At 48.5% G+C, this 15,313-nt stretch overlaps 1 protein-coding gene across 3 annotated transcripts in view; it reads left to right on the top strand.

Annotated features, from left to right (window-relative positions):
* Positions 1–15,313, top strand: part of Gpld1 (glycosylphosphatidylinositol specific phospholipase D1) — a 55,577-nt gene that overhangs the window by 37,184 nt on the left and 3,080 nt on the right. For all 3 annotated transcript variants that reach the window (XM_052728333.1, XM_052728332.1, XM_052728330.1), the window contains 11 exons: positions 489–675; positions 3,943–4,053; positions 4,581–4,655; positions 4,753–4,909; positions 6,972–7,113; positions 8,609–8,714; positions 8,789–8,882; positions 11,518–11,697; positions 12,354–12,514; positions 14,525–14,551; positions 14,649–14,699. In XM_052728333.1, the coding sequence (XP_052584293.1) occupies positions 489–675; positions 3,943–4,053; positions 4,581–4,655; positions 4,753–4,909; positions 6,972–7,113; positions 8,609–8,714; positions 8,789–8,882; positions 11,518–11,697; positions 12,354–12,514; positions 14,525–14,551; positions 14,649–14,699 (1,291 nt within the window). The remainder of the gene's footprint in view (positions 1–488; positions 676–3,942; positions 4,054–4,580; positions 4,656–4,752; positions 4,910–6,971; positions 7,114–8,608; positions 8,715–8,788; positions 8,883–11,517; positions 11,698–12,353; positions 12,515–14,524; positions 14,552–14,648; positions 14,700–15,313) is intronic.

Here is a 15,313-nt window from a genome sequence, read left to right as displayed (position 1 = left end):
ACATTCCAGCTCTCCACAATCAGAGACTTCCAGTAATCCTTGTAGAATCTTTAACACAGGTGTGGCTTTTTCCTCCTTTAGGAAGATCAGTTCACACAGTACATATGTTGCCTAAACAATTTAATGCCATAGAAGCTGGGCTGTGTCAGTAGGGTAACAATGGACCAAACAGGCCAACTCAATATCTCAGTGACTGTAGGACACACACCTTTATGAGGCTGCTCTTCCCCTACTCTGGTTCTGTGGCCCAGAAAGGCCCAGATGCCTCTAGCTGCCCATACATTTTGTTTTGTTTCCCTGTATGGAGAGTGACTCTGAATTCCACAAATGATACAGCCCCCCAAATCAGTGTTCCCAGCAGCAGCCCCCCAAATGAGTGTTCCCAGCAGTCACACAGAATGTGTAGTCAGCTGGAAAAGCTGAATTGCTGGGTTCTGGAAAGGAGAGCAGGAGTGTTACTGTAGACCTCAGTTATCTTCTTCTCTAAGGGTCACGGCCTCAGCCGACCTCAACCAGGACGGGCACAGTGACCTCGTGGTGGGGGCACCGGGCTACAGCCACCCTGGCCGCTTCCAGATTGGGCGGGTATACATCGTCTATGGCAACGATCTGGGCCTGCCCCCCATTGACCTAGACCTAGACAAGGAGGCCCACGGGATCCTGCAGGGCTTCCAGGTGAGACCTCCTGTCACATCTTTCCTCTGTTAGGGGTGAGTAAGCCATGGCTGACATTCTGGTATGTTTTCATTGTCTTTGTTTTTCTGGTACTGGGGGTTCAATCCAGGGCTTCTCACATGTCAGGCAACTGCTCTACCACTGAGCCCCACTCCAGCCCCTCACTCCGGCTACTAGACAAGCACTCTTTTGCTGAGCCCTGACCCCAGCTCCTCAAAGAGAGTACTAAGCAAACACTCTACTGCTGAGCCATGTCCCGCGAGTTGGAAGATTCTGGGTCAGCATTCTACCACTGAGCCGTACTCCCAGCCCTTGTTTTGGGGAGTCTAGGCAGGTACTCTATCACTGAGCCGTGTCCCCAGCCTCTCACTGGAGGGGTTCTAGGTAGCACCCCACTGCTGAGCCATTGTCCTCAGTCTTACACAGCACATTTTGAGACAAGTTCTCCAGATGAGTCACTAGTGAGGAGAATGAGTGTAGTGCCGCCTACACGGACGAAGTGCCTTTCCTCACCACAGTCCCCTTCACTTCCTGTATCTCAGTCTGTTACTATTCAAGTAGGAAGTGCAATGCCTTCCCCAAATGTGCATGCTGTTTACACCAGCTGCAGGTGGACATGTGGAATTTGATTTCTTTTCTATTTTAAGAGACAGGGTCTCACACTGCAGCCCAGGCTTCCCTGGAATTCACTGTGTATCCCAGGCAGGCCTTGAACGCCTCAGAGGCTGTTCTTCCAAGTACCGAGGTTGGTAGTGTGAAGAGCTGCAGTTTCTCGATGATGCGCTGTGGTGGTGAACACAGACTTCCCATATGCTTTTCATCATTTCTCTTGTGTAACAGTATTCTATAATTATGGAGTGTTTATCAAAGTAACAACCTACCATCGGCCCATCTGGACTCCAGGCTTTGCTTAGATATCATTGCTTTGCTTTGAGGAGTTTTTCATCACTCGGGGAAACCAGGCACTGTACATGTTTATCACCAAATCAGAGTGTTCATTCCTCCTGGGAGCACTTAGGGCCCTGGAGGGCTTTGTGGACCCGGAAAGCGTTAGCCATTTTAGTAGCAAGGAGGAACACCAGAGCCTCGCTGCTGGTCACAGAAGAGGCTTTGGTGGCACTGGGCTGACCCTGAATCTCTGAGTGTCAGGTGCCTGGGGCTAGGAACCTAGATTTGGGGGCCAATGGTGGTTGTCTGACTAGGCTAGTTATGAATGCTGTGGGGAGAAGAGACGTCATCACATCTGTCTGTAAAGACAAAACAATCAGAAGTGCCATGGGTTTGTGATCTAGTTTAGGCTCTGATGAAAGCAGTCCTGCCCTGCCATGTGGAAGTGAGCTGCCTACCCAGTGTGTGGGGTCACACTCTAAAGGCTGTTCCATTTTCTGGAGCCTTCTGACACCACATGACATAGTTCTAAAATAAGCCAAGCCATCCCTGCCTCTATTACTGCTGCACAGTCACTGCTGTTAGACTGGTGGGTAAAGTCCAAAATTCTGGGCAGCGGCTTCCTGCACGATACATTCTCTAAGTCCACACGGGATGGGAGGAGGTGGCTCTACAATGCCCTCCTCCCCTGGGACCTTCGGCAGTTTGGAGGATGGCCAGAAGAAGGCATGGACTAGACTTTGGAAACCTGGGCCCCGCCCTGTGTCATCAAGAGCATTCCCTTTGTCCTTGGCTGTCATGGAGTATGAGGGTTGCTGTTTCAGGTCTACTCTGTGCTCTTCTGTGAACGAATGGCTGGATCTCAACAGGGCTTAACAGCCCAGCTGCTAGAGTCGTGACACAGCCTGTCTGCAGAGGGCAAGGCTCAGCTCGTCACTGGTCCTCACCCAACCCTAGCGTGCATCCAGTTCTGGAGTAATCCCCCGTCCTTCGTCATGTTCCTGGATTATTTCAAAAGGCCAGATGCCACAGAAAGCTTTGCACACACCATAGGAATTAGTCAATGGATAATATATGGGGCACTGGGCCATATGTGATGTGGCAACATTACCATCACCATTACCAGACAATTCCCTGTGGTATAATCTGTGGAAGGCACAGAGAAGCAGCTGATGAGTCAGGTTTAGGCTGATTGTAGACAGGAGCAGGAAAAATATCCATAGAGAAAAACTATGTTGGGAGCAAATTATGTTGGAATAGTACAAGTTTTCTTCTTATAAAAGGGATGTGAGGTTAGCAACAACTAACTTAAGTGAGTAAGCACCTAACTTAATCCATGTAAAGCTCGGTAGAATCTTCTGCCACGATGGGGAGGTTCCACAGCTGTGCTCTGCAACGTAAGAACCATCGAAAATGGGTGTTTGTGTATGTGAAATGGGACCATTGCAGCTGGGAGACAAGTTTTGTATTAATTGCTTTAAATTGAAATGTATAGCCATCTTAGGCCAGAAACTGCTGTGCCAGGCAGTACGTCTCTGCCACCACGTTCTTAGGCCAGAAACTGCTGTGCCAGGCAGTACGTCTCTGCCACCGAGTTCTTAGGCCAGAAACTGCTGTGCCAGGCAATACGGCTCTGCCACCGCGTCATGAGTGTATGACAGAAGTCAGGGCTGCTGCTGTTAGTTTGTAGTTGTTACTTTAGAAACTTTCAGCCAGGCCTGGTGGTATATGCCTGCCAGCCTAGCTACTCAGGAGACTGAGACAGAAGGAAGGGTCACAAGTTCAAGGCCTGCCTAAGTTACAAAGTGAGTTCAAGGCCAGCTTGGGCAATTTAGTGAGACCCCCCTATCTCAAAATGAAAAAACAAAGCAAAACAAAAACAAAATACAAAAAGGGCTGGGGATATAGTTCAACAGTAGAGTACTTGCCTAGCATGTGTGAGACGTTCAGTTCAACACCTAGCACCACACACACACACACACACACACACACACACACACACACACACACACACAAATGCACACACACGCGCGCACATACATACACACACACACACACACACACACACACACACACACACACACACACAGAGCACACATGCAGGATGCTGTAGTGTGGGCTGAAGTGCATACAAGACCATTTCTACACATCTATAGCTCCCAAGGACTGTCTGCTTTCTTGTACTTCAGCTTCTTCTCAAGACAGACAGATTTGTCCAAAGTCCCCCTAAGGCAGAGCTACCCAGATGTGCCCCAAATGTGCCACTGAGCAGTGAGGTTCTAGGCCTCAGCCTGTGGGCAATAGGTTGGGGCCCAGGCTCTCCACACGGGGAGTCTGGAGGCCATGCTGAGCCCAGAGAAGTCACTTGTCTTTCCTCAGCCTTCAGGTCGCTTCGGCTCAGCTTTGGCCGTGCTGGACTTCAACAAGGATGGGCTGCCTGACTTGGCTGTGGGGGCCCCCTCCGTGGGCTCGGGGCAGCTCACCTACAACGTAAGGCTGGGAAGAAGGTGGAGGTGGGGAAGGGGCCAGGGCGGGGGGGACACCGTGCCTGGCAGGGAGGAGACAGGAACCTAGAGGAAGTGTGTTCTGGGGAAGAGCGGGGTCAGGTCCTCCGCCATGCACAGCAGTGGCTACAGACTGGGAGGCAGGGATAAAATGGCCGTTTTTGTGTTTTGTTGTTTTTCCTGCTTCGGGGCTCTCTTAAGTCTCATGGAAGTGAAGGTTTAAAAGAAACATAGCTAGGCATGGTGATGCATGACTGTAGTCACTGCCAGGAGGCTGAAGCAGGAGGATAGCCATGAGTTCAAGGCCAGCCTGGTCTACATAGTGAGTTCCAGGTCAGTATGGGATAAATACATAGCCAAACCCTGTGTTAAGCAAACAACAATAATAAACTCTAGTGTCCAGACTGAGTTTCTGGGGATAGTGAGTCTCCTCTGTTTTGCTGTCGTTTAGGGTTCTTGGCACCATGAAAGCTTTATGGTGTGTGCTTACTGTTGTTGTTTGTGTTTGTCTAGGGTGCGGTGTATGTCTACTATGGTTCCCAGCAAGGGAGGCTGCCTTCTTCCCCTAATGTCACCATCTCCTGCAAGGTACGCCTCCGCCTCTGCCTTGTGTCAGGGACTCGCTCAGCTGCTGCCCCATGGCCTCTGGGGCTGACGGGTTCTGCTTTCCTGCTTACCTCCTAAGGACACCTACTGTAACCTGGGCTGGACCCTCCTGGCAGCAGATGTGGATGGAGATGGCCAACCCGACCTGGTGATCAGCTCACCCTTCGCACCTGGCGGAGGGAAGCAGAGAGGGATGGTGGCTGCCTTTTATTCACACCCCAGACAGAGTGACCAAGGTAGAGGCTGGGTGGGGGGAGGGGCGGAGAGCCCAGCTTGACTGTGGCTGCCCTGGTATCTCCTGCATATGGGCCTGTGTCCTTTTCCTGGAATGTGCTATCATGTCACTTGCTAAGAGACAGGCTCTCATGCTGACAGGTACTGGCAAGAGATGGGGAAGGCATCGCCAGTGAGGGCAGGTGAGATGGCTCAGTGCGTTAGGGGCTTGCTGCTAACCCTGACAGCCTGAGTTTGATCTCCAGAATCCACAGAGTGGAGGGAGAGACCTAGCTCCCCAAAAGTTGCTCTTTGACCTCCACATGCATGTCGTGGCATGTGGGTAGTCAAACACACACACACACACACACACACACACACACACACACACACACAATGTTTAAAAATTAATGCTCATTGAGTATACAAAAAGTCACAAAGGAGACAAGAGGTTATTCTTTTTTCTTTTAAACATAATTTTTAAAATTGACTCTTTGGGAATTTCACATCATGTGCCACCCCAATCCCGCTCATTTCCCAGTCTCTCCATATCTGCCCCTCACCCCCGTAGCATCCTCCCCAAAAGAAAATTTTTTAAAAATTAATTAAAAATAAAAACAAAGCAAGCAAGCAAGCAAACAGACAAACAAAAAACTCACTTCACTCCTGTCTTTCCTGCCTCTCCAACTCCTCTTCATGTGTCTTAGTGGCACCGGGAGCTGTGCTGTGTTGAGAAGTATGCCTTTTTGTCGACTCAGCTTTACTTGCAAATGTTCACTGTGTGAGTTGTTGGTCAGGTTCAAGTCCTCTGGCTTCTGGTAAACCATCAATGCTGGACCCTCACCAAGACTCCTCTCAGATTTTCTGCTGTTGCCCCTGTCATGGAGAGCCTGTGGCTGTGGTTCCGCAGGGCCAGTCTCTTCGTGCACTCATAGATGGGGTAGATGCTGGGGTGTGCCAACTCAAAGCCTATATGGGTCTGGGTAAGAGCTGATTTGGTCAGTCCTGGCCACTGGGACTGTCCTCCTCAGGTGAGGGGTGGAGCCAGCTCTTCTACGCCCATATCATCAGGGCCAGCTCTCCCATGCCTGTGGTGAGGAGTGGGGACATCTCTCCCAAGTGTGGTGGCCCTAACCTCGGCCATCCTTATGGCCTTTGGTGGCAACATGGGCCACAGACATCAACATAGCTGTAGTAGGACCACAGACCCAGATGTGGTCCTCAGCTACAGCTCGGGCCCGATGTCACCATGGCCCCATGTGGTAGTGCAGGTCACTCAGATCTGTATGGCCCTGGCTGCAGCATGACCCTCAGACACCAACATGGCCTCAGGTGGCGGCCTCAACCCTGGGCATCCACACGGCCTTCGATGGTAACAGGAGCCATGGACATCAACACAGATAGATGGCTGTAGTAGGGCCGCAGACCCAGACATGGCCCTTGACCAAAGTTTGGGTCTGGGTGACACCATGGCCCAGGGTGGCACAGGCTACTCAGATCAGTATGGCCCCAGTGGAAGAGGTCATTCTTACAGATTTAAAGAGTAAAATAAAATGCCATGAAGGCTGAGGCCAAAATCATCCCAGTTGTCTCAACTGCCCTGAGAAAGACCTTTCTAAATAGCATCTTCACCCTTTGGAAATGAGCTCCAGAATCACACTTCTTGTCTGAAGAGTGACATCTACTTCTGAATGCTGGGTTCCTGGGATCCATATATGACAAAAGGGTTCTGGCAAGGTCTCAGAAGGGGCCTGGTCCTCATATGTTCATGATCAAGATGCATCCTTTCAATTCCAAGTCCTCCCTCATACAGGGAATGGGTACCATTCAGTCAGTCATGTAGGGGTTTGTTTTTGTTTCAAGACAGCGTCTCATGCCACCCAGGCAAGTCTCAAACTGCACAGAACCAAGGATGACCTTGAACTCTTGATCCTTCTGCCTCCACACCCCAAGTTCTGAGATAATATATGTGTATCACCATGCCTGTAACACACCTTTCTTTGTTTCTTTCATGTCTGTTTACTGGGACTGGCTGTCACTGATTGGTGATCGGTTGGTTGGTTGATGGAGACCGGTTTTCTTTAGAAACACTGACTGCAGAGGAAGCTGACTGGAAGGTGAATGGTGAGGAGGACTTCTCTTGGTTTGGATACTCCCTTCATGGGGTGACAGTGACAAACAGAACCCTGCTGTTGGTTGGGAGCCCGACCTGGAAGAATGTCAGCAGGTCAGTGTTGAGGGGGGGGGGGGGGCTGGGAAACAATGCACACAGAGGCAGGTGCCAGCTACTGCGGAACCTCTTTAAGTGTGGAACCTCTTTAAGTGTGGGGTGCAAAGAAAGGGGTGTGGCTGTTGTCCTTAGAAGGAAGGGCCCCAGCTCTGGAGGGAGGTCGCAGACTTTTCATCTTGGAGGCTGCAGCTGGTAAGCGCACTGGCACCACAGCAACACATTCCTCAGCCCAGGAGTTTAAACACAGAAATCTTTCATTTTACTGTCCTGGAAGCTGGAAATCCAAGATCCAAGTGTAGGCAGGGTTCTTCTGGAGCCTCCATTTGGCTTATATATAACCGCCTTCCCTCTGCCTTTACAGACTCACCTAACGAGACACAGCTCTCACCGCAAAGGAAATAAGAAATAGCTTAATTCTTTTTTAAAATCCTTGTGTAAAAGGCCCTCAGAGGCCAGAAGAGGGTGTTGGATCTCCTGGAACTGGAGTTACAGCCAGTTGTGAGCCACCATGTGGGTGCTGGGAATCAAACTCCAGTCCTCTGGAAGAGGAACCAGGGCTCTTGAACAGCTGAGCCATCTCTCCAACCCCAGAAATAGTTTATTCTTGAGCCAAACAGGAGTGACTATAGCACGGGAACACAGAATCAGGTTGCTCAAATAATGTTTCAATGAAGAAATGATTTCTTGAAATTATTTTAGTTACGGAACAACAGAAAGAAATAAAAGTCCCCCCGCCCCCCCCCCCCCCCCCCCCCCCCCCCCCCCCCCCCCCCCCGCCCACCGCCCAAATAAATTGGTGGAAACAACAGTTAGGTGGGTTACAGAACCACAAGGACTCCATGCTATGGCTCCAGAGGCTTCTGAGCCTCTGGGTTGGGGGAAGATAGTTCTCTATGACTCTCAAAAGGTTTTACCTGAGAGTCACAGAGATGCTAGGACAGATACAGAAGTGGGCAGTGACTGGCAGCTATTAAGGGAACTAAAAGTAGCCAAAGGCAACTTGGCTCTGGATCTGCAGCATTATAGCACTCAGGAAGCAAATCAATCATTTCTGCCCTGGGAATGTCACATCCCTCTGGTTTGTCTGTGTCCTAATCTGTTTTTATAAGGACTAAGTCGTGTTTGATTATGGCTCTCTCCAGTGTTCCCCTTTTCACGTGGTGACCCTTTTAAAGACACTGTCTCCAATACAGTCTGATTGTAAAGTACTGGCAGTCAGGAACTGCACATAGGGACACTTGCAGTGGGGTGAGCAGTGAGTGGGATTTGACCACTGGTAGTAGGCATCCTGCTTTTGCTGTAGTGGGGAGATAGAGGGTGGATGTGAGACCTGGGAGCCTCCATGTTGGTGAGATGAACTCCATAGGTGCCAATGTAGTCCAGGATCACAGGACAGAGCCCAAGGGATGCATGATGGCTCAGTTTCTTCCCTGGACACAATCCTCGGGGCTCCACATCCTGTACCTGCCACTGACCATTGTATTCTCCCCAGGTTGGCACGCTCAAGCCACAGGAACCATGAGAAAAACAGTCTGGGAAGGGTGTACGGCTACTTTCCACCAAACTCCCAGAGTGCAATCACTATCTCAGGAGATAAGGTACCGCCGTCTCCCTCTCAAAGACGTGCTGCAGGTAGCTTGGTTGGTGAGTGATGATCAATTGTTCTTTGCAGGCAGTGGGAAAGCTGGGCACCTCCCTGTCAAGTGGCCATGTGAGGCTGAACGGGACCCTAACACAGGTGCTGTTGGTCGGAGCCCCCACTCGTGGTAGGTCACCACAAGCTGCTGTTTTTATCAGTTGTTCTATTACCAATAAAGACTCAGGAGTCAGATATTGGGTGAACACCTAGTAGATCAAAGATGTGGTGGAGGAGTGACCAGATGACCTTCTCTCCACACTTCCCAGACCCAAAGTGTGGAAAGAACTTCCAAGTCCTCCCCTACTCCTTCCTGTGCCTCTCTATCCCTATCCTGGGTCCTCCGTACTCTCTATGACTAATTCTTGTCAACTAGTCAGTGGCTCCACCCCATGACTAGCGGTTAACTTTAAGAACATAGTCTCAGGGCATCACAGTGCAATCAAATATCCTGCAACAACATGCCATAAGGCTCTTTGACCATATTGCCTTAGCAGAAAGTCAAGGGAACTTGCCAGGCCCAAGTGGACTAAAATATTTCTTTTTTAAAAATCACAAGTAACAAGTTGTGTACCTTTGGGGTAGTTATTTAACCTTTCTGAACTCCTATATCATCATCTGTAAAATAGTTATAGTATTTATTTCAAAAGTTGTTGAAAATGATGCATGAAAGTGTGTCTAAAGCTCCCACACTGCTGACCCCAGAGCTAGGGAAGAGCTGTTTTGTTTTGTTTCCGCTTTTGTTATTGAGATGCTATTTAGCCCAGGCTCCCCAAAAAGTTTGAATTGACTTTGCTGGTTCTCACTCCTGTGGGCCAAGTAGAGGCAGGAGGTCAGGAGTTCAAGGCAAGCCTCTGCTACATAGTGAGTTTGAGGGTACCCTGGGCTACATGACACTGTCTCAACCAACAAACACACCTAAAACTCAGATGATTCCATAGTTAAGAGCCAGGTGCGCTCTGGTTCCCAGCACATGCCATGCGGCTCACAACTGCCACCTTCTGGCTCCTGCAGGCACTCACTCAAGCACACAAGACACACACACGCAGAGAATAAGTATTTAAAAGGCTTAACTTGTATTTAAATTATTTTTATTATTTTATTTTAGGTTTAGCATAATCAAATCCTTTAATAATGCTGGCCACTTGAAGTGTGTAGGGGTTGGGGGGTGGGATAGAAGATCCACCAGCAATTTCCTTATGTTCCTTTTTTGTTTTTGTTTTTTGTTTTTTGTTTTTTGAGACAGGGTTTCTCTGTTTTGGTGCCTGTCCTGGATTTGTAGACCAGGCTGGTCTCGAACTCACAGAGATCTGCCTGGCTCTGCCTCCTGAGTGCTGGGATTAAAGGCGTGTGCCACTGCTGACTGGCTGTAATTTTCATTCTTAATTAAAAAATGTATTTATATCTTATTGTGAGCATATTCTTTGTCAAATATTCTTCAAAAATATGATTGTTCTTTCATATATTGCATTTTTCTCACTTGTACCTGCCACTATCCTGTGAGGGAAACAGTCAGGTGTCACTGTGACATTGTTCTGGAGGAGGGGCTTAGGCATAGAAACCAGAGCTGGGAAAATGATGGGCTACTTTTCTCACGCAATGGGCACCTCAGGGGGATTCCCAGACTAGAGAGCCAGTCTCCCTGAGACCCTCCCTGCACAGTGCCGGACAGTCATTTCCGAGTGATCGCTTACTCTAAGAGGGGAAGAGACTTGAGGAGTAAGCGTGCATCCGGTAAAGACTTGGCTGCATGGTCACTGCGTGGTTGGGGACAGGACAATGTGAGGACATGCTGTAGAGAGCACTGCAAAGATGTCTCTCTGTCCTTTCTCTGGGAAGTCATTTCCAAACTCTCCAGGCACGCATCACTCCTTTTCTTTTTTAAAAAAACTTTAACTTTATTTTATGTGCATTGGTGTGAAGGTGTCAGACCCCCTGGAACTAGAGTTACAGACAGTTGTGAGCTGCCACGTGGGTGCTAGGAATTGAACCCAGGTCCTCAGGAAGAGCAGCCAGTGCTCTTAACCACTAAGCCATCCCTCCAGCCCCTCATTTTATTTTTCTTGTGATTCTATTGGATGCTGAGAGTTAAAGGTTCCCAGACTTTTCTGGTAAATTCCTCTTAGTAAGAAATACAATAGAGGCCAGGCGGTGGTAGTGCATGCCTTTAATCCCAGCACTTGGGAAGCAAAGCCAGGTGGATCTCTCTCTGTGAGTTTAAGGCCAGCCTGGTCTACAGAGCGAGATTCAGGACAGTCACCAAAACTACACAGAGAAACTCTGTCTCGAAAAAACAAAACAAAACAAACAAACAAACAAACAAACAAACAAAAGAAATACAATAGAAAGCAAAAAATTCTCATTAAGGCGATGCACACCTATAATCACAGAGCTTGGGAGGGGCAGGAGGATCAGGAGGTCAAGGTCAAGGTCATCCTCAGCGAGATAGTTTGAGGTTGGCCTGTCTCAAAGGAAATAAAAAAGGAAGGTAGGAAAAGATGACAAGCTGGTCTGGTAGACAATAATGTACTTGAGTGGTGGAGCGGATCACAGGAGCTGTGTGCCGGCATCACCCAGCTGCCTGCATGTACCTCAGTGCCCATGCATTGCTAGTCACATCTTCCAACCCGCTGGAGCAAACCACCCCAGGAAACACTCACTGTCCTGTGTCCCCTGAAAGTGCACGTGCCTGAGGGACAAATGGGGTACTGGGGGGATCCTATCTTCACTCTTATGACACTAGGAGACGCTGTGGCTTGTTTCAGATGACGTGTCTAAAATGGCATTCCTAACCATGACCCTGCACCAGGGTGGAGCCACTCGGATGTACGAGCTAGCCCTGGAGAAGACACAGCCTGCTCTGCTCAGCACCTTCAGCGGGGACCGGCGCTTTTCTCGCTTTGGTAGCGTTCTACACCTGACGGACCTGGATGATGATGGCTTAGGTAAGGTGCGAAGAGTGTCTTTAGCTAAAGTCACTCCCTTCATACCCAGTGGACCTGTGTCCCAGTTAGATGGCCAAGGTTCTGCCCTCTGATTGACAGTCCAGTGGCCCAAGGGGCAATTTTTTTTTTCACATTTTTTTCCCTGAGACAGGATTCTCTGTGAGTTTTGGTGCTTGTCCTAGATCTCGCTCTGTAGACCAGGCTGTCTTGAACTCACAGAGATCCACCTGCCTCTGCATCCCAAGTGCTGGGATTAAAGGCGTGCGCCACCAATGCCCGGCAATTTTTTTTTTTTTTTTAAATACAAAGTCTCACATAGTCTAGGTGTGCTTCCAGCTCCTCATGTAGTCAAGGCTATTTTTCAATTACCGATCCTCCTGCCTTCATCTCCCAAGTGCTGGCACTACATGTATATGCCACAGCTGGGTTCAAGGGCTTCTGATAGATCTGAACTTGGATGCGCAAGAACAGTCTGCATTTCCTAAAGACTTGGCGGGAGAGTCACCAGGTCCACTATTGATGGATGACGAAGGGGGAACATAGGCCTCTACCTGACTTTGGAGGAAGCCATGCAGACTGAAGGGCATGCTGATGACTTGTGGGAGGTAGGCTCAGGATCCGGCAGGCTAATGCCTCGGCCCACTTGTGGTTTACAGATGAAATCATCATGGCCGCCCCACTGAGGATAACAGACGTTACTTCTGGACTGCTAGGAGGAGAAGATGGGCGAGTTTACATTTATAATGGCAAGCACACCACCCTCGGTGACATGACAGGCAAATGCAAATCCTGGATGACTCCATGTCCAGAGGAGAAGGTAAAGGTGGTCTATGGATTCCACTCCATGATGAGGGAGGTCCAGATGTGGCTGGCAAGTCCTGGGCTCAGTCATCTGCCAAGGGTGTGCTGCCTAGCTGCCCATGTGCTTACAGCTGTGCTGGGCCTCTGGAGCTGGAGCCCAGTTGGACTTGTTCACAGCTGGCCATGGCCTGTTTAGGTGCCCAGGGAATATGGGACTAAAAGCGGGTTCTGGCCATTGGAGTCTCACCAAAACCTACAGCCTTTTGTTTCTTGTTTATTGCTTTGTGTTACTCCTTTCTCTGATGGCTTTCCTATATTTCCAAGCATTTAGCTTGGCTATTATTGTTACTATCTTTCTGAAATTTAAAAATTAAGGTGTAGTGGCACATGCCTTTGATCCCAGCACCTAGGAGGTAGAGGCAGTTGGATCTCTGAATTTGAGGCCAGCATGGTTCCCTGTCAGGGCTACAAAGTGAGACCCTATCTCAAAAATAAACAAAAAAAGTATTTTTTAAATTGCAAAATGAGTTAAAGTTTAGTGTGAAGACTGTAGAAAATGGAGAAACACAAGCAAAAGCATTAAAACGAACCTACTTAGACTTCTGTTCTACAGCACCTTCCTGTTAGCCGGAGTACATATTCTAGTATTTCCTACACTTTGAAATGTGACTGTTGTGGGGGCTGGGGTTGAACCTAAACAGCAGGGCCTTGCTATGTAGATGTATCTGGCCTGGAACTTGTGGTAGTCCCCCTGCCTCGGCTTTACTAGTGCAGAGATTACAGGCTAGCGGTACTTTGTCCTACTAAGTGTGCACACAATAAGCACCCTCCCTGTGTAGCTGAATCCACCTCAAAGCTATGAAGCTACTTTGATGCCAGTGACAAAGAGCCTGAAGGACAGAGGGCTTCTGTTCAAGTCACACAGCAAATGGCAGCCAGGGCGGGACCTGAGCTAAGGCCCATTTCTCAAACTTGTTAACCAATGTGATCACATCATGTGTGATAATTTTCACAATTTTTAACTTAATTTTTTTTTTTTTTAAAGTAGAGTCCAGGCTGGCCTCAAACTCCTAATCTTCCCACCTCTCCCTCCCAAGTGCTGGATTTTCATCAAACAGTATGCATGTTGAGCATTCCCAGTTTGAAATCTGAGATACTGCAAAAGCTTAGGCTTCCTGAGAGCCCACATGTTACGAGTGGAAGTTGTACAATAGGGGGCTGGTCTTATGTATAAAGTCATTAGCATACTGTACAGAACTGTCAGGCTATGGGTATAAGATATTTCCTCTGTTTAGTCTCAGCCCCATCTCTGGAGGTCTCGCTATGTATCTATAGATACTCCAGAATCAGAAGATCCCAAATCCAAACTTCTGGACCCAGGCATTCTGGATAAGGAGTATTCATTATATATGGAGACCATTGCTGGGCCAGTGATGTGACTCAGTGGGTAAAGGAGCCTGCTGCCAAGCCTGAGGGTCTAGAACCCACATGGTAGGAGGGAACCTACTCACCAAAGTTGCCCTCTGACCTCCACATGCATGCGTTGGCACATGTGTATGCACAAAACAAAAAACCAGATAGCATCTTATGGGAAAAAAGTTCACATTGTTCTAGAGGGGTATGGGGTATTGTGGTAATCCTGTAATCCTAGCACCCCAGAGGTAGAGGCAGGAGGATTAGGAAGCCTGGATTACAGGGGAGCCTGCTGAGATGGGGTGGGGCTGAGGCTCTATTATCTGCCAACTATTTTATCTTGGAATAAATCCATTTAACTGACCTTCCTGAAGTGGTAATCATTAGTCACTCTGGCTGATTCTAATCCCCATGTAAATGATTTCATACAGTGGCTTATGTTTTAGGATCTAAGCTCCTGTAAATGGAATTTCTAGGGTTTAAGGGCATGCATACTTGTAAGGAGAATGTGAAAACACTGAAATGTGAGCACGAGGCAGTCAGATGGGCTCTTAATGAACAGTGATCACAAAGTCATGCTAACAGTCTCCTCCTTGCTCTCCTTTTTTTCCAGGCACAGTATGTATTGATTTCTCCTGAGGTAAGTAGTCCACCCCCAAAGTCTGACCATCCCCCCAAAACCCAGCTCCTTGTACTTACTTCAACTGCTGAACAACCATGCTGTGTGTGTTTTACAGGCAAGTTCAAGGTTTGGGAGCTCACTGGTCTCTGTGAGGTCCAAGCAAAGGGTGAGTAAAGGACTCGTGCTTTCACCAGATCTGATAATTTCACTTCTTCAGTTTTAGGGAAAAAAAGTAACACTTAAACTCACCCCCACTTCTTAGTGCTCCCCTTCACTCCTACTCTACAGAGTGTAGCCTGTGGGCCAACTATATCTGACTTTTAAATATGGCTGTCATATTTAAATAGTGGAAAAAAGAGAATTTTTCCTGACATGACATTTTTACGAAGTTCCAATTTCAGGGTCCATGACTCAAGGGTGTTCATTACTCGGTGCCGAGGGCCCAGCCTGGCCCTTCCATTCTTGATCTGGCTGTGGCTGTTAACACTGCAACTCCAGCTAATGAGACTGAGTTCTCCTCCAGCCTCAGAGAGCATCTGGCCCTTCATGACCTTTGCTGATTGTCGCCCTCTATGACAGCCACTGTTAATTAAGATTCTGCTGTCTTTATCCAGACTGCTGGGTTTTTAAATGTTTTAAATGTTTGTTCTCTGTGTGTTACATGTATGTTTATGTGCCACAGTACACTTACTTGTGGTACTCAGGACATCTCCCACCATGCAGGTCCCACAGACTGAATGAAGGGTGGCAGGCTGGGCAGCAAGCACCTTGACTTGATGA

Source organism: Peromyscus californicus, unplaced genomic scaffold, assembly GCF_007827085.1.
Source record: "Peromyscus californicus insignis strain IS unplaced genomic scaffold, ASM782708v3 Scaffold_8__1_contigs__length_139910024, whole genome shotgun sequence".
NCBI lineage: Eukaryota > Metazoa > Chordata > Mammalia > Rodentia > Cricetidae > Peromyscus > Peromyscus californicus.
The sequence above is the reverse complement of the archived record's forward strand: the minus strand, read 5'-3'. Positions and strand labels throughout refer to the sequence as shown.